Below are 19,331 nucleotides of genomic sequence, written 5' to 3'. Positions count from 1 at the left end.
GCAGAATTAAGGGGAAGCAAAGCATCCCAAATTAAACGTCTTTCTGACTAATGTGGCAGCGAAAACTCATTATGAATTTTACCAAACAAACCCAGGAAAGATAAATGAAAATCTAAACTATAACTATGATAATTGTTTACAAAGCAAAGCAAAAAAAAAAAAAAAATCTAATTTTTACTCAGCTTCACGGATGTGACTCTGTCTGCAGTGATGGAAAGAAATCAAGCACATTTACTCGAATAGTTTGCACTTCTGTATAATTTGTGAGATAAGTGGTTCGTGTCTCCTTGTATATTTCTGCTACTCACTACTTCTACTGCACTGCATGTGAGACTGAAATTATAGATTATATCATTACTCCTCTAAATTTACATAATAACCACAATCACATTGCAGGTTAAGATTTTCACATAAAATCTTTTAAAACAACGCCAGATCGCATAAAGTAGAAACTCTGAAAGAGGCATCCTACTTTACAGTGCTTGGTGCGAAACCTAAGTACATTTTCAAGGTATTTCATCGTTCCTCATTGTTTAATTGCTATTTTTACTCAATTGAAGAGGCTGAGTACTTCCTTTAAACTATCAGCCCGACTATGGAAAACAATATTTCCGACAGCACTTAAAGGCACCAACCGACACACTTCGGACAGCCAGACGGTGGAACCACTGAAGGAATCCAGAAGTTCCCGGAGCCAAGTTCACATACCTTAAAGAAGGAGGAGTAAAGAAGTCATTTTTTTTAAAACAAGGAGGGTTAACTGTAAGTACTGACTCCCCAGGTAAATATATCTCTCCCTTTTCCTTTCAACGTAGTTGTTTGAGTGTGGGTGTTGAGTAGCTTGACAGGAAAGCGGAACTGGCTAGCTAGCAAGCTAGCAGTACATTAGCAGGGTTAACGAGTCGCCCCCGGATCCTGTTTACGATACCTGAGCACGACAGCAACTTTTCAGAAAATGTAAGAACACTTTAATCTTGTTTGACGGGCTTTCTGGCACAGTTCCCGCTCTGTTTTCAACTCTTTAACTCAGTTTTTAAGTGTTATCTCAGTGACTCTACAGCCACAACGTTGGTGCCTTTGGGTGTGGGGACTGCTCTTTCAGTGCGTTTGCTTCATGTTTGTCATTTAGCCTAAAGTCACTTGTTTGTGCCCCTCGTAAACTTGATGTGCAGCCCTTCACTTCATTCCTCTGTGTGTAAGATAACCAGCGTCAGATGACTTCACATGCCACTGCTGCCATTTAAATGTAACAACGGAAATGATTAACCATCTGTCGTATTTTCCCCTATGTCTTCCCTCATGATTGGCAGCTGTGGTGAAAACCGATGACACTTGTTTTTGTACCCTGTAAGTCAAGCTGTGAAAGAAATAAAAGGTCATGTTTAGGTTTTGTCTACGCAGCATGATGTTATTGGCCCTCTTGTTGGCTGTTCTGCCTCACAGATCAGCATTTTCAACCAGCCCACCTTGCCTAAAATATTTCACAATTCACATATATCCAATAGAAATGCGTTGCCATCATTGAGGACATGCTGCAGGAACAAAAAAAGACTGTTTGTGACAGAGATCCAGAAGGAGGATATGAGCCCAGCATGATGAGGAGAATAAGAAAAGACGTCAACCTGTTGTGCAGTCAGATCTGGAGGAACAGGTTTGGGTTGAGGAACGAGAAATGTGTTTCCCTGTAGGCGCCTTTGTGTTTGACACTTGCTGTTGATGCTGTGAGGACACTATAACGTCAACTGGTGATGTCCTCAAGGACTGTTAAAGCGCCCCTCTTGCTGCTGTGGACACATATAATCTGTTGTGGTAGCCTTGTGTTGTTATCGGGTGTGAAGTGTGAAAATATAGGGCCTACTGGTGTGTGATGATATGCTCAAATTGCCCAGGGAACAAAAGCATTTACCCACGTGAGGCTCAAGTGATGATGAATCAATACCCAGCCATAGAGAGATCTGCCTTAGTGGCACATGTGATTGATCTTTTAGCGTCGGCGTGTTCATCTCCGCCTGTGACTTGGCATATCAAGATAGTCTGTGTTGCAGTTGTAAATTCACATCAGTATCTTGCCAAGTCCAATAATCAGTTAGAAAAAGCAGTCGAGCCTGTGTGAATCAAGTGCCCTCTTTCCAAAAAAGGAAAAAAAAAAAAAAAAAAAAAAAGATGCAGAGTCAACAACATTAAATCCTCTGATCTGTCTGCCAAGTAGACTATCCATTTTCCCTGTCTCTCTTTTTTTTTTCAGGATGTTAGTTGCTGCAGGAAAGGGAACTCGGAGTTCAGGGGTTATATGGAAAACAACATGTCACTTGAAGTTTAAAGTAAAAGCGGATGACAGGAGAGGAAGAAAATGAGAAGGGAATAAAGCTGTTTCCTGAATGTTGGCGTCTTCTTAAAAAGTTGGAATAAAGACAGAGCGGGGTTTATGTTCAGCCGTCTCTGTCCTTGAAACTGCAGCCTTCCTGCATCACAGAAAACAAGCTTATGGCTTTTGCTCGTGATGATCTTGATCTCGTGTTACCTCCTGCGTCAAAGGTTGTCCGAGGCTGCCGTTACACCGGTCATTTCGGTGCATCCTGTCATTCTGGACCGCATGAGAGTCGCTTAATGCACAAATCAGATTTTGTGTGGGTTGGTTTCTGTCCGCCAAAGCGTTCTGCAGGGTAGCCTGGCTCACGCGTGCTGTGCTCATAACACATCTCCAAATGGATTACCTGGAAAAAACACAGCCAAAACACACCTATCACTCAACTCCAGCCTGTGTCTGCCTGCCGGTGTAGTCGTGTCCGTTTTGAAATGTTTGGAAATAAACTGAAAGCTCAAAATGTCAAATTTCTCCATGAGTGGCCCTAAGCGGCCGACCACGACCAGCACTTCCTGCTGCTGGTTTACAGTAAAAGCCTCTCAGCGGCACATCCTTGTCTTGTGCTGCTGTTGTACATATTGTGCAAGATTATGAAATTTAAATCTTTATCTAAACGCAGAGCCTGCATGGAGCTCTGCAAGTTGTCCTGATGAGATCAGCTGTGGCGTCAGTAGGATAGCTGCAGTAATAGTTTTATGTGATTCAGTAAATGAGACTTAAGCACTCAGTTTTAAGCATTGAGGAACAATATTTCTCATATTTTTTACAAACATCAGCAGTGAAGTAGCAAACCCTCCTTTCAGCCAATAGGTGTAGCGTATCACAGTCTTTCCATAAAGTTACGTTATTGTATAAAATGTATGGTTCATGATATCACATCACAGGCATAGAGGCTAATGTGCAAAGCCCTGAACCTGTAATGCAAAAACTACAGAAAGAGCAGTTTTTAACTTAATGCAACCCTCCTTGACTCCTTGAAGACATTATTTTTGTTGATACTCTTATCAGTTATTTTCCATTACTAACTAGTTGCATTAATACATTCAGACACATTTTAAATAAAGTGAAAAGTTATTTCTATAGCAGAAGCAGCATCGCTGTATAAACTCAGTATCTCACTGGAAACCTGACATGACAGTACTGAGTGAAGTTTAGAAAGTCTGATGAGTACAGACACCAGCGAGTATCAGTCATTCATCCCGTGCTCTTTCCTCCTCACTCTGCTGATGTGACTCACTGCCTGCAGGTACTGCAGGTATAATACGTACTTCAACTGTAGCCCTCCTAGTTCTTCTGGAAGGATACATACAGTACATGTTGGTAACCAGCCAGAGGCGAGTACTGTTTTCTGTTTTTGTACAATGTTGAATTTAAATGTGCAAAAGAATCAAGGTGTTTGTGGTAGCTCTGCGTTGTTGGGGTTCGGGTTACACAGACTGTTCATGCTCCTGCCGTCCGGCGGGCGGTTCAGGAGCATCCGGACTAAAACCAGCAGGTTCAAGGACAGTTTTTACCCACAAGCCATCAGACTGCTAAACAGTTGAACTGCCATGTGCACACACAAACACACATGCACACACCTCTAGTGTTTTTATTCTATTCTTATATTCTATTCTCTTTCTAGTATGTTTTTAATTCTATTTTTATTCAACTGCTACCTCTATTTTATTCATATTAATTTTTAATGTATATATTTTATTGAATATTTTGCACTGTGAAGCGATTTTTGCACCGTGAAGTTGAGTTAGCACCAAGCACAAAAAATTTAATTACTGGTGACGATGTTACATTGTTGCAAGTATATGACAATAAAAGAATCTTGAATCTTGTCAAAGGCTCAAGAGACCTGATCAAACATGGTGGCCACGAGCCATCGGTATCATTTATTTATATAGACTTAATTGAAGTTTCATCGTTTCACCCCTCTGCTTTTTTTTAAATGTCTGATTTGTATTGTCGTAATCTTGGTAATGCTTTGCGTATTTCTGCCGGTTACTGACCTCCAGTCTCGTGGTTGTGATTTCCCTATCGCAGCCTCCTTATCTCTCCTCCATCACCGTCAGCGTACGTTCTGCTAGCCACGCAGCAGCTAAGCTTTACACAAACAGGGAACTGCTCCAGGCTTACGAAAAGTTTTGCTTTGTCTTTAGAGTAGATTTGCTTCCTTTATTAGCGGCCCCGCTGTTTGTATTCAGACTCCGAACACTCCTTCAGGGGCAGGAAAAGGCTCTGATTTGTTTAGGATTTGCATCTGCCTCTTCCCGCTCCATACCATTGACGTGGACATACGTTGACGTTCTCATGCAGTGAAATGTTAGGTTTGTAAATGTGTTCTCCATATTTAAGAAATACCCAACAGCAGGGAGCCCTGACTGGTTCTGTGGCATCATGATGAGCTGTAGAATGAGATGCTAAACCTTGATGTACATAACATTCAAACAGGAGGATTTAAATTAGGGCTACTGGTTAGTTTCATCAAACCAAAGCTCTTATTGGTTATAGTTAATCAGCCAGTCGCTTAATATGTCACTAATTCATCATTATTTGAGAAAGAGAAATTCAAAGAAACCTCAAATCTGTAACCAGTGAAGCCAAGTTCAGACCACACACTCACAATGAGATTAAAGTGTTTTAGCATCTCATGCTGGCTGAGGCGTCGCCTGCGACTCAGCTTCTCAGGCCCCAGTGGCTGGTTTTAGGACATAAAGCCTGTCACCTGTTTAAGCAGCCAATCAGCTCATAGCGAAGTCAAGTCAATTAAAGAGTCAGCTGGTGGAAATGGCAGAGTTTGGCTGGAGGGACGAGAGGATGCCCTCGTCAGTTTGTTTGAGGAGCAGCCTTGTCTGCTTGACACCAGCCTTGGCCGGCAGCGTGTTTATGCAAGGTCTCAGATTTGTTTGAGCCGCCGAGCTTTATGATAATTGACATCTCCCAATGAGGCGTCAGCCAGTGACCTTTGAAATCTGCCGCTCTTCCAGGCCGCAGAACATAGAGCTCGGTGCCACGGGGGGAGCCTCCAAACAGGACAGCAGCAACATGGACGAAATGACTGTGGAGCAGATGACAGTGAGGGCCAACCAAGTGACTGACGAGGTACTGCGTCTCACACACACACACACACACACACACACACACACACACACACACACACACACACACACACACACACACACACAGAACCCCTGCCTCCCTCATCCTCTCATTGTCTTTTTCTCTCTGAGTGAATATGAAACTTAATTTTCCACCCAAAGGTGTTTTAGTATCAAATGCCAGCGCTGTGCTAAGCTACAGACAGAAGCCGCGATGAATCCATGAGTGTCTGGAGCATACTGAGCACACAGTCGGACAGTTGGGAAGTGGAGAATGTTTGCAGGAGTGTTTTTTGAGAAACTCCTCTGGATTTTTCCGTAATTTCCAAAGAATTCTCTTTGACATTTCCTGGAAAGAGTGATGTATTTCAGTGCTGATTGATGCACATCCAAGATGGCGTTAGAGCCGATCCATACATCACTACATGAGCCAAACAGGCAAAATTTGTCAACAGGCAAGCAAACAGTTCACAGACACCTTTCAAACCTGCAGGGTGCATGAGTGTTTGATACTAAAAGCTTGGATTTTTGGGTGGAGTATTCCTTTAATTCATGACCAAAGGACTAATGCACATATGCTAACGATCCACAAACATGCAGTGAAGACAGCTGATTTGTCTCAGATGTAAAATCAGTGTTGTTCAAATTGAAATGAAGCCAAACAAACGACAAACGGGCTGGGAATGCAAAGTCTTTAAGAAAACGTGGTTATCTTAGCTTAGCATAAAAACTGGAAAGTGGGGGAAATGGCAAGAAATTAAACAAAAAGAGAAAAGCTAAGCTAATCACCTGCTGGCTTTAGCTTCATATGTGTGTACAGGTGTGAGAAAGGTATCAATGTATTCTTTTAACTCTCAGCAAGAAGCAAATAAGAATTTTTCCCCCAAAATGTCAAACTATGTAATGTCTTAAATGTCCAAAGTACAAGTTATTGAATTATTTAATTTAATCGCACCTACCAAAAGCAGGATTTATCATTATTGTCATTAAATAACCATTTTGGACATAACCATGCTGAAAATCATCCTTTTTGGCTTAGCGGGAAAAGCGTCAGTGAGGGAAAAAAAATGCGACATGTAATCCTGAGGTGGCCTCGACGCAGCGCTCGAAGAGCAGGAGCGGGTAATTACATTCATTGCATTCGCAGCTGATTATCGAGCCAGCCATTAATAGGAAATGTGTGAGGTTTACGCCTAATTTAGCCCGATGGCTCCCTCACCGCTCTGTGGCTCTGACAGTTTGCATGTTGTCAGCTATATCTGAGCGTTTTACTATCAAGGAGCTGATTGTTTAATCAGCACTCCGGGGCATCGTATGATCAGCCATCTGACTCAAATGGAGGCAAATTAGCTTACTTTATCCAGGCTTGTGGCTCTGCTCTTCACTGATTTCCACTCCACTAATTGTCTGTGTGTTTCTGTACTCTTTAATTTTCTTGACTGTGTGTGTTTCCCATCTGTGTGCTTTCTGACTTAACCTACGCTTTTCTCTTCTTCTTCTTCTTCTTCTCTTCCTTCCTTTTGCTGCTGCCGGGTTGACTTAGCAGCTCACAGCAGGGCATGGGAGGGTCCATCCTGCTAATGCTACTTACCACTCTGAGTGTTTCAGGTATGAGCAGTGCTTACCCAAAGCCAGAGCATGGTTATGTATCAGGGCAACATCGGAATTCGCTATGATAAGATTGTTTTTAGGAAGTCTAACAGACGCTGTCCCGTGGTTAAAACCGGCTTCTGCACTCCTGAGTATTGTGTTGAAGTTCTTTAAATGGGTTGTGTGTGTTTCTACCTAATACCTGTCGTGTTTCTCTGCTTTTTCTGGTCAAATGATGGCGAGTTTTATGTTTCAAAAGCCTTACTTGTAGCTTGCTGGAACCTGCACCCCCCTCACCTGACTGCGTTTCCATTTAAGCCGTCCCAAACAAATGATAAAAATACCACACCATTGTCTGCGTCTCAAAGATTCGTCACAGCACCCCAATCTGGAAAATTTGGCAAAGGCGGCGATTTCGGGCTTAATTAGCCAAGTTCAAGGATTTTAGGAGACGCAATGTAATGTTTATCCACCCAAGTGACGTTCTGGCTAAGCCAACAGAAACCTGGCTGAGCTCAACACGTCCCTCTCGCCAATTCCGTGTTTGTCTTTTTCCTCAACTCGCTGATTAATGTATTCACAGCAAACACAACACAGAGATTGAGGAATCGGGTCCCCACTGTCTGCTGTTAGCAGTTCATTAGCGATGGTAACAATGGAGTCGTGCCCTGAGACACTTCGCTCCTTTGGATGCTCTGCCGTCTGTAAAACACACTATTAATAGAGACGCACAGGCGTAACTCACCTGAACTGACTGCATTCCAGTTCGCTGTCAACCTTTGTGGCTCTTTGTGCATGCGTGCTTTTATTGTGTTAACTTGTGTGCCAGCCGAACTCACATGACTTGATCAGGCCGAGTTAAGACGCAACGATACGAAGGATCTCTGGAGCTGTGACTCAAATCTTCAAACCAAATATTATTCAGTATCACCACTGATTTTTGTTTGTATTTTTTGGGTGTGCTGTCAGAAAATGGAAAACTCAAAACATTCAGTTTTTTCTCTCATACGTCATAAAAATTCTTGCAGTTTTTTATGCAAAAAAAAAAACTGCAAGAAACTGCATTTTTCTTCCTTGAAAAATACTTTTTCAACGATTCAATTATGTCAATCTGTTGGTTGTTGTTGTTGCTGTTGTTGTTAGAAAGCTGTCGATCTTTTCACAATTTCCCAAAGCTCAAGTTTAATAGTCAATAGTTCAATAGTCAAATAGCTTCTTTTGTTCAACCAGTAAACAGAAAATATTGAGAAGCTGGAAGCTTTGCAAAAATTACTTGAACGAGTACTCCTCAAAATATTTAAAGATCAGTTTTAATTAACAAATCGTTTGAGCTCTACATTAAAGCAATAAAGTGGTGCGGATTTGGCTAATTTCTCTAAATTCATATTTCTTTATTTTTAATCAGATACTTGTGCTTATACGCAGTCAGTATACTGAAACAATATTTTAGGTTGAGTTAATCAACACAGCTGAAGCAGAAAATCATCATCAGTGTGGAAACACGACGCAGTCATTTCTCTGAGCTGGAGCCGCCATATAAGCTCCGGAGCTGAACTAATACATCGATCATCAGAAAATCTGTTAGACTGTTTTGATAATCAGCTAATTGCTCAAGTGATTTTGAAGGATTCTTCTCCATTATGAGGATTTCCTGCTTTTCTTTGTCTTGCTTCACTTCAGACGTTAGATGGGCATTTTCCCCAATTTTATTGATTTAATATAACAGTAAATAAGCTCAGACATGAACAAACAGGAAAATAAGCTGAACCAGACTTGATTTTATAATAAAATGCAGTAAATACATGATCTCGTGTTCTGTCACAGCGTTGGACAGGATCTTATAGCTTTACACTGATTTTACAGATTCGTCACCATCTGCTTCCATAACTTTATGAATATTGATGTCGTAGCGTCCCCCTGCATGTTGTCCTTATCACATGTATCTTTCCATTTGCCTTATCCCTCTTATCTGGCCCCACTTCTTATTGTCTCCTTGTTAATTCCCCTGTGCTGCTCTGCTCTCTCTCTGCTCTGTCGCTCAGTCTTTTCAGGCCACATTCACACCTGTCCATTGTTTTGTTTAAATTAACTCCCAAAAACCAGATCCAGATAGAGGCCCGATGGATGGAAAACCCTGTCTAGGTTGGACATCTGGTCCGTCTGTCCCAGCATAAACAAAGAGTCCCAGCTCTAAAATGTCCTGTCAGAATACGAGGCGCTAACGTTCAGTCCCACAGGAAGAGTACTAATTTTGTTTGTAAGGTCGTGTTTTGTTACCTAAACACAGAAATGTCTGAACTTGCTTTTTTGAATGGACTCCAAATCAATCTTTGTCTCTCCGTTTCTCTTTTTTTTTCTCCTCGTTCTCTGTGCAAATTGCCTTCAGATAAGAAACTTGCTCGCCTCTTTGTGCTCTCTAACGCCTCCTGCTTTTTCCTCCACAGTCGCTGGAAAGCACACGGAGGATGCTGCAGATGGCAGAGGAGGTGAGACGTTGACGGCTTGCTGCCGAAGCACAGCATGCATCACCCTACAGCTGTGTTTAGCTGAGCACACAGCGGCTCTGTGCTGCTTCATAATTGGTCCCTACCTGGATGAGGATAAAGGAAATCTCCTCTCAATGCATGACAGTTTCAATTTCCGATTTATTCAGAAATTCTTTGAATGCTTGAAATGAGATTGGATTTTTACATTGATGTGATTAAAGATCTGAATTGAATAGTTTATGTTCTCCTTTCACAGCAGCATTATGGGCTGTTAATAGTTTGAGACTTAACGTTTTGAGGACGTCATGGTTTTGAGAAGTCGTAGCGTTGCAAGAAAAAGTTTTTTTCAGTTATTGATTATTACACGTCTTTGTATTAAGTGTATAAGTGTATAAATATCTGAACATAAAGCTTTTCTGTGGTTCTGAATGTGTGTGATTCTTGTGTTTCCAGAGCAAACAGACTGGTGTCAACACCATGGTGATGCTCGACCAGCAAGGAGGTAAATGACACATGAGCTACCTCTTTTTCCCAACTTTAAATCATTTTAATTTAATTTTCTAGTTCGTTTGCAAGTTGCAAAGTTTTCGTTGCAGCTGGACTCAACCTAGTCACTGTGCAACAATATGAAAGTCAAGCAAATTTCATTATTTCAATAACTTCTATCTCAAAGTCATTTAGAGACGATGGAACAGATTTCCTTCTTTTGATTTTTACCGGATGTGTCCGCTATAGAAAAAGTGCCATCAATTATTTTATGCCAAAAGAAATGTTTACATATTTAAAATAGAAACTGCAGCATTAAAAAGCAGAAGAGGTGCTAATGAAGCTGTTTCACTTCCCTGAGGGAGGCGGTATTGAAATTAAATTTAAAAATGTGTGTGTCAGTTTTGGCCACAATGATCAATAGTGTTTTTATTTATGGGGCCAAACTGGTGTGTTACTTCACTGACGATCTTCAGGTTTTCTCAGCAGTTTTTTTTTTTTTTTTGTGCTGAAATCTTTTTTTATTCGTGACTTTTAGGACACATGCACGATGCTTCCCCTTTTTAAAAATGTGCATGTGTAATTATTTGTTGCACTACCTGCAGCTTGTTATTTTTTTGTTATCTTTATCCCTTTTTTTTTTTTTTTTTTTTTTTTTTTTTTGCTGCTGCAGTGACCCAGTTATTGACCCAATTTAGGATTCCTCACACAGATCATTGAAGTTTAATCTAATCTGGTCTAAAAATGGATGAATAAACAAAACCAAATGAGCAGTAAGACAAATTCCTGGTGTGTGAATCGCAGAATGCAGAAAAGGAGTTTGTGACGTGGTGCGGCGTGCTGTGTTTCAGAGCAGCTGAGGCGTGTGGAGGAGGGCATGGACCAGATCAACCAGGACATGAGACAGGCTGAGAAAAACCTGACTGACCTCTCCAAGTGCTGCGGCCTCTGCGTCTGCCCCTGTGACAGGTACACTGTGCTGCAGAGCTGCTGACGGCTGCACACCGCGCTGTTAGCACGCTTTTTCCCTCTGTGTGTGTGTGTGTGTCGTCATGAAAATTTATGGAGGAGGGATGTGGCCGGTTTGAGCAGAAAAGTGAATGAACTCCACAGTAGCCTTGTTCCCAGCAGCATATTTGTATGCTCATTTTGAAGTTTTGCGTTAGAAAAGGTTTGATGGAAACGACAAAATTCTAACAAACCTTTCCAAAAAAAAAAAAAAAGGGTTTAATACTCGCTGTAGGTGTTTTTTGTCTTGCCCAAGCTGCCTGGTTTTCTTCTTCTTTGAGGTTTGTCGGCCTTTGCTTCTTCTGCTCTGTTTATTACATCCATGCATAACTTCACCTATACATCAACGTTTGACGTTTTTGGGACACTTTAAAGGTTGACAGTCACATGCAGACGCTGCTGGTTCATCATGTGTAAAGTTGAGTTGAAAGAGCTGGTTCAGGCAGTCTGCTTCCAGAAGTGACTGCTCACGTTCTCCAGGTTAAACCGTCACAATGAACACAAAATATCAGTATAAAAAAGTGTCACAGGTGCCTGTTTGTGTGCATTAAAGCTGCAGTAGGTAACTTGTATAAAAGTCATTTTTTTGTCATATTTGCTAAAACTGTCCCGTGCCCAGACAGCAGCACATGAAACATGAAAAAAATTGGCTCCATTGGTCCCACCTACTGCTCCTACTGCGATCTGCAAAAATCCACCGCGCCTGACACAAAACAACCAATCAGAGCCAGAGGAGCATCTGAGGGAGTGTCTGACATCTGTCAATCACTACTCACACACGCTGCGAACCGCCGCCTCCCTCCGCTCATGCTGCCGGCTGCTCTCAGTCAAACAGCTCTGTGAGCGGCGTCAGGAGGCCAGTGAAAGCTGTGGCGGAGCAACAGCCAATCACAAAGGAGGAACTGTCCATACCGCCGCCACCAACAACAGCATATTACTGCTACTAATATGGTGATTGTTACAGTAATGCTGTGCAGCGTGTACGGTATGTTAGCGACTGTGATGTAGCGGCTGGGCAGAGTTAGCTTGATTCCGATGCTAAGGCTAACGTTACTGGTTGTCACGGCAGCAATGCAAACACTGCAGGGAGGAGGGGCTTGGAGGCAGGGCATGAGTGCAGCGGAGAGGGAGGGGGAGTGACGTGGAACTTTTCACTGGTTCAAATTTTCAGACTAAGTCTGCTCTCTTCTCCACCTTACCTACTGCAGCTTTAAAAGAAGAATAAGGTGAGATGGGAGTTTAAAGTTCTCTTAAAAGTGCTTAAAACAGCTGTCAGACATTAAAGATCATGGTGCTGATTAAAGTAATAACATAATCACATCTATGGCACTGTGTTTTGCTCCCAACTGAAACATCAAAGCATTTTGAATTCTCCGCCGCTCTGCATCCCCGGCTGCTTCTCCATAGCAACAGCAGCCGGTGGTCGTGGTTGTTGTGGCGTTTCGAGCGGTCTGCCGTGCCTCACGGACGAAGCATGATGTCTCAGTAGCGAGGTGGAAATAATTAAAGCGGGTGCTCGTTCCACAAACCTGTAGGACTGTTCTCTGATCCAGGAGAGTCCTGTGTTTCTGTGTTAAGTAACACTGAGGATGTCGATAAAAGACAAACTTGAAACGGGAATGCAGAAGTGGGATAAACAGCTGTGACTATTATCACGGGATCGAACGCTTCCATGACAGTGCTCTGATCTGTCAGGGTGATTTCACGTCAGCGCAGCGTGAAGTCGTGATAGCAGATTGTCGTGTGGAGAGAAGAAAATACAAATTTGTGTGTCAAACATCAATTTTCTGGTCAGAAAGATTGCAGATACAGTTTGTGAGCGTTCCCGACGGCTTGTGAGCGAGTAGGGGACGTGACAGGTGTACAGCTCTGCGCTGGGCATACTTAAAGCTCCCTCCATCAAACCACATCCACATGCAGTGTGAGTGTGTGCATAGTAAGATCGTATCTGCTTCTAAATGTGGAAAAATATCTCCCCACAATGCTTTCACATTGGAGAAGAGGATTCTTTGATGAGTACCATAAGATAAGGTAGGGAATCTTTTTACCTTCCTTCAGATCAGTGAGCATCTGTAGCTGCCGTATAAACCTCTCGTAGATGCTTTCATGTAGAGATCCATGTTATTGTAGTTTCGTTAACGCTCTCCTCGTTTTTATTAAAACACCTCCGGGTTTCCCTGGTGTGTGTGGTGACCTCCTGCTTTTCCTCCAGGGTGTCGTCAATCGAGCACGACTCACGATACAAGCGCACCTGGGGTCTTGGAGGAGGCGAAGGCGAGGGCGACTCCAATGGATCAAAAGTGGTCTCGAGGCAGCCCTCGGCTGTCCGCAACGGCCAGGCTGCCCAGGTGAACGCGCAGGCGCCCTCGGGCCCGTACATCAAGAGGTGGGCTCCTGGTCGTCTTAACAGTGTTTCACCACACTGTCGTCAGAAGTTTGTTAATCTAAAGACATTTAGTGTTCAGTTGTGCTGACATATCTTAACAAATCTCCATTGGTGGTGCAGGATAACCAACGATGCACGCGAGGATGAGATGGAGGACAATCTGAACGCAGTGGGCAGCATCATCGGGAACCTGAAGACGATGGCCGTGGACATGGGCAACGAGATAGACAAGCAGAACAAACAGATCGACGGCATCACCGCCAAGGTAGGAGTCCGAGATGGTGATGTGTGTTTTCATTGTTTTTTTCAACTCAGTCTCCGGAGTTAAATGGCCTAAAATTGGCAGAAAGCCTCAAAAGGCTCATTTTCTTTTTTTTCTGTTTCTTTGCTGTTCATCGTGCCGAGCTTGAAAGCCAAATTAAAGGTTTCCTGTGGAGTTTTTCACCACCAGTAGCGCTATGGAGCTCCTGATTTGTTTGTGTCACGTGCACAAGCGACGCGACACACACACACACACACACACACACCTGCCGGAGGTTCCACGCTGTTCGGCTGATTGGCAGTCAGCTGCAGTGCTGTGGTTGTGAATGATAGTGGATTTAAAATGGTTTTAAAAATCAGCTTTGCAAAAGATTCATGAGGACGGAAACGCACTCAGCATTTTTGTTAGGCCTCGAGGACGCACATTTACAGAGAGAAACACTGAATGTAAACATAACTCTGTCTTTTTACAAGAAAACACACCACAGGGCGCCTTTTAAAGAACTCTGCATTGGGTTAGAGTGAAGGCAATTAAGTGCGTTCACGTTAAAGGAGCCCCGTGGAGCCTTTGTTAAAAACAAACAGAAGTTATGTTACATTCAGTGTTATTCACCCAAACTGCTTCAGGTCTAAAAAAAAAAATAAATTCTTCTTCATAAAGCATTTTTCTTTCTTTCCTGCATTGTTTTATATCCATGTTTACTCCTTCTCCGCGTTTGTCAGCACATTAATGCCACCTGTCTGTCAGTGGGACAGTGAGAAACCGTTAGCTGAACTGTGCATCATGTCATGTGTATTCTCCCAAAAATGCTCCGCAGCAGTGCAGGTGGAAAAACTCCAGAGGGAAACGTGAATGTTTTTAAATGTTTTTAAAGTCAGTGAATCGCTAAATGAGCAGAAATTGACCCGTTTCCTCTCTGCGTTTCAGGCGGACATGAACCGAGTTCGCATCGAAGAAGCCAACCAGAGAGCCAACAAGCTCATCAAGTAGACGAAGAAGGCGCTCCTGCCAGTTTTACCCATCAGCCCCGAGCCGCCGTCGCCACACCCGTACACACACACACTGCGCGAACACACACCCTTTGACCTAAAGAAAGAGAATATTTTTGCCAGCAGTGTGCTTGCCTTTACTGCACGAAGATGTAAGTTGAATACACAAACATTTATACGGTTTTATCAATTGACCGCCCTTTGACCCGTCGTCATGCTGGACCTCGAGAAGCAGCACGGGCAGCAGAAGCTGCACCAAAGAGGAAGTGACTGACTGCCTGCTGCTGCTGTTTGATACCAAATACGCACCAGACCTGTTGTATCATATCTCAGCGGTCACAGGAAGGGAAGTAGCACAGGTCAGCTGCTTTTCTTTCTTATTTTTTCTGTTCCTTTGTGTCGCCTTTCTCTTTGAACCGTCTGCCTGCGCCTCTGGTTTGTATGGATCAGGTCACGCATCCGCGCTCATCAGCCGTCTTTTAGCGATACCCAGCGCAGCGTTAATTTATGTATCACCCCCTGTTGCTCCTATCTCGATGCAGCTGCGTCTAGTTTAATCATAAAGCATCGACTTTAATCTGAGACGTGTATCTTCCTCAAATCCTTATTGGTTCCATGTGTAATTAAGTTTATTGTATGGTGCGCTGTTATGAGATGACATGCTTATTTAATTGTGATCAAGCAGAAGAGACTTGTGAATAAAGTTGTGTTGGTTTTTTTTTAACACTTTCTGTTCTGATGAAAGAGCCGTTTCAAAAAAGAGAAAACATCAAATGTTGTGCTTTGGAGTGAGTTCACGGCAACTCCCTTCATGCTGGAATTCAAAGCACCTTCCCCTGAATGATAGCAGTTTCATGTTTTCGGACTACTGACGAAGCGGTAACTCTTTTGCGCTTAGACATTTTAATATATAGCAATCGCTTGTCCTTCAAATGTGAAGGAGGGTCAGTAAGCATCAGGAGGAGTGTTCATCCTTGCCTCCTCTGTGGCATCTTAATTCATAAGGACACTGAAGACGGAAACATACGAGCAGATTTGTCGTCAGTGGATCTGCTGCTGTGCCTCGTGACGGCAGCGTCGATGTAAATACTGAAACATACTGTAGCTGTTTAGTAAATGCCTCCTGTCATTCTGTGAATCTGATTCACTCTTCCTTTGTCACCCCCTGGATAATAGAGATGTATAACACCCAGGAGGAGATTTAACAGCCTCTGCAGGGGTCCTGCATAAGTCTGGTAAAGTGTGGAAAATTAATTTCCTCCAGTTTTATGATTACAGTCTGTAAAAGTATAAAAACAAACGTTCAGCTCTGAAATTCTGTACGTTGTTTGATCGACTCTTATTTCTCATACTGGCCCGCAAGGTCATCGTCGTCATGGCAGCAGTTTATTCTGCTTAAAAATGAAAAATGCTAGGTGTTGAATTCAGAAACGGGAGGATGTGCAGGAGCCCCGTCGGCACCTGCATAGACGGGCCGTGGTTGTGTTGTAACAGCCATCGTATCTCAAACAGCTGCTCTTGCATCTGTTCTGTAAATAGCCAGTTTTCACAGCAGAGCTACAGCGAAATGATAATACCTGACCGCGGAAAGCGTCATTTGTTTTCTTGTAGCCCGGCTGGGAAATTAACGCTGGCAGCAAGATGCAGAAGCGCGCGCATAAATGAGCGGCGTTTAAGGGGTTAACGCAGAAGCCGAGCGAGTCCTGGCGGGCTCTGCTGAGGTCTCGCTGCAGAAAATTGGCTAATGATAAAGTAATACAATATACTTCAGGTATCTCTCATGTGCATCTTCTGGCTTATTTGTTTTGGAGAAAAATGATAATTTGCGTGCTCTGCTGCAGGCATACACCTATTGAGTTTGTAAAGATAGAAGTGAACTGTTTTTCAGGGCTTTGTGTTGCTGTAAGTGATCATCCTCAGCCGTTACTTGTCAGCTGAGATCTAATTAGTTTAGCCCGAGGCTGCCTCGCCTTCTTGAGGCTGTTTATTCATTGTTGTACCAACAGCCACTGGAATGTAAATCCGACCGTTTTGTCTACTTTCAATATGTTCATATGCAGCTCGTCTTATCTGAAATTAGCTTAACAGATGACTGTTCAACAAAGTCAGAAATGCCTTTTGTTTCACGCCTGCCTCTGTTAAATTGTTTGTACTCAATAAATGTATTTTGAAATTCATTTTATTGCACCTTTTTTAATGTATTAACAATCCCGGCAAAGTCAATATTCATTAAAAATAAGTGAAGGCACAAGGGTATACATGAATTTCAAAAGGGGGGTTTGAATTGTCAATAAGTCGACCCAGATCGCATCGTTTCAGGAGTTTATTTTAAAGTTTATTCTCTCAAAATGTATTTGATATTTCTTGTTTTTGGATATTTTACATAGCCAGAGAGTACAAAATGCAGATTTAAAAACCACTGAACAGAAAAGGCAGGTTGGGGTGGAGGATGGACAGAGTGGATGGAGGTGACAGTGTTACTGTAGATAGAGTGACCAAAAAAACAAAAAAAACAAGACTGAATGTGTGTGATGCAACTTCCCAAACATTTCCAGGTGCGTTTCCAACAGAGGCGTTGGATTTCTGACGTGGCCCCGCGTTTCTCATTTAAACAGCCGCAAGAAGATCGTAGATCTAATAACTGCTTTGTTCCTCTGAGATCATCGTGATGCTGCCACGTTTCCTCTTGAGCTGAACAGTCTCGTTTATTTTTCTCCACCAGACTTCCACCGGTTCGTTGAGGTCACTTGAGTTGGATCGTAGTTGAGGGACGAGCCCGCGGTACAAGGCAAGACGGCAGTGGGAGAGTGTAGGTGTGACAAATGAACGTCTATAAATGCTGTTCCATGTACTGTACATACTATAACGACTTACTCTAGAATGGCTTTATTGTTAAATGTACCAAATTGTCCCTCCCTCTCAGCTTACATTCATGTTAAAGACATTCCCTCAGCTCCGTGCTGCAGCTGTATGATCCTCGCCTTAGATAAAAAGCGTGCCCGGTCCGGTCGTGTGGTTCAGAGAAGCAGTCAAGACCCGCAGCTCGTGCTGAACTTTGGCTGGTACCGTGAAACCTTTTGAACGGTCGCCCCGGCTCGTTTCCTGCTTTCGCAACAGCGCCTGGTTTAAGTTCTAGTCGGCTGACGTTTCGGGTAAATGAATCGAGTTTGTGAGAGCAGAGGGGTGTTTCACGAAGCCAGATTACCGGTTAAATCCGGATCATTTCAGCAAGTCAGGCCTGTTCTTTCCAAAAGGAGGTTTGAAGAAGTCAGACTGAAACACGGTGTTTCTCTCTGACGTTCCTCTTTACCTCCTGTCTTCAAAGTGGTTTAACAGGATCTTTATCTGCACATTAATTTGAGAAAGGTTGTCATTTCCTTGTTTATGCTTTTGCTGCAATATTTTTACTCTCCTCCTTTCAGCTGCTCCTCATTAGGAGTCGCCACAGCCGATCACTTGTTGCCATTTGGGCTCAACCAAACTCGGCTTTTTTGTTTTTCTGTGATCTGTCTATCTGATGTGCTACAGGCTTTTCACGGCGGCTGACATTTATCCGGGTTTGGGACTGAGGACAGCACTGGCTTGTGCATCCCCAGCGGCCGAGGGGCAACCAGGGGCTCAGTGTCTCGCCCGGGGACACTTTGATGTGTGGACAGGATGAGCTGAAAGATAAGATAAAGATTTGTCACTGTGGTGCGTGCTGCTCTGCGGCCATCACAGTTTCATCTTTACGTTTCGGTCATCATGAGTTAACACTGTCGGTGTCGTCATGTCTCGGCTCCAGACTAGACTTTAGGAAACAGATTAATCCTGTTTCAGGTTGTGAGGCTCCTTTAAAATCCCTCTTTTCTCAGCAACACCTGCCACCTTTATGAAACACCCCTCAGATCGATGCGAACAGAACCCATTTTCACACACAAGCCAAAGTTGAGGACAAATAAGGTCAAGACGGTCTCGATTGAAGGTTCAAGAATATCACAATAGCACCATATCAAACTAACCTAAAACGGCATGCATCTGTAGATATAGAAACTGTATATGTATATATGTTAATGAATAGATATGAACTTTAGGGTTTAATACACAAGTGTTGAATATATTTCAAGTTGACAGAAATAACTACCGCCACGGTTCAGCTGAGAACACAGATCCATATTCCCGCCGGACTGATTGCGGTGTCTCGCGACTGCTCGTGCGTCGGCGGCTAAAACCTCAGCGGTCAAACCCTTCACAGTGCATAGAGCATTTCGTTTGCATGCCTGCAATTAACACTCGGTGTGTGTGTGCACTGTGCAGCTCCGCGCCACAGGCTGCTCATCACCAAGTCTTTCCACCGCATTTACAAAGCCGGTTAAAGCCTGTTTAATTCACTCTGCTTCCACGAGCAGCGTTTAAGCGCCCCAAATTCAAACAGCACAGTATTACAGTTCACAAACCATTGTGTAAGGCAGATTGATTAAAAAGTACTGCGTGGTACTTTCTGAGTCACCCCATGTTCGTTACAGGCCTTCATATCGTACATAGCTATAATCAAAGCATGCCACACCGAAGCCAAAATAACACGAAAATAACAAAAAGTTTTACAAACATTCTTTGGTTGAGTGTGAAAGGAGCATTCCTGTGCTTTAATTTAACGCTTTGAATTTGGCATTTGTTAAAAAGAACACAAA

At 43.1% G+C, this 19,331-nt stretch overlaps 1 protein-coding gene across 4 annotated transcripts; it reads left to right on the top strand.

Annotated features, from left to right (window-relative positions):
- The first annotated feature begins 638 nt into the window (after positions 1–638).
- On the top strand, positions 639–19,124 carry LOC139342755 (synaptosomal-associated protein 23-like). Of its 4 annotated transcripts, none has more exons than XM_070980029.1 (8): positions 639–762; positions 5,344–5,458; positions 9,489–9,530; positions 9,984–10,032; positions 10,868–10,985; positions 13,237–13,410; positions 13,531–13,675; positions 14,600–19,124. In XM_070980029.1, the coding sequence occupies exons 2-8, from the start codon at positions 5,402–5,404 to the stop codon at positions 14,660–14,662; spliced, it is 648 nt and encodes a 215-aa protein (XP_070836130.1). In that variant the 5' UTR covers positions 639–762; positions 5,344–5,401; the 3' UTR covers positions 14,663–19,124. The 4 variants fall into 4 exon arrangements, with proteins under 4 accessions (XP_070836130.1, XP_070836131.1, XP_070836129.1 ...); XM_070980030.1 differs by having other exon boundaries at positions 639–781; XM_070980028.1 differs by lacking the exon at positions 639–762 and adding an exon at positions 812–957.
- The last annotated feature ends 207 nt before the right edge of the window (positions 19,125–19,331 follow it).

This window comes from Chaetodon trifascialis, chromosome 14 (assembly GCF_039877785.1).
Source record: "Chaetodon trifascialis isolate fChaTrf1 chromosome 14, fChaTrf1.hap1, whole genome shotgun sequence".
NCBI lineage: Eukaryota > Metazoa > Chordata > Actinopteri > Chaetodontiformes > Chaetodontidae > Chaetodon > Chaetodon trifascialis.
The sequence above is the reverse complement of the archived record's forward strand: the minus strand, read 5'-3'. Positions and strand labels throughout refer to the sequence as shown.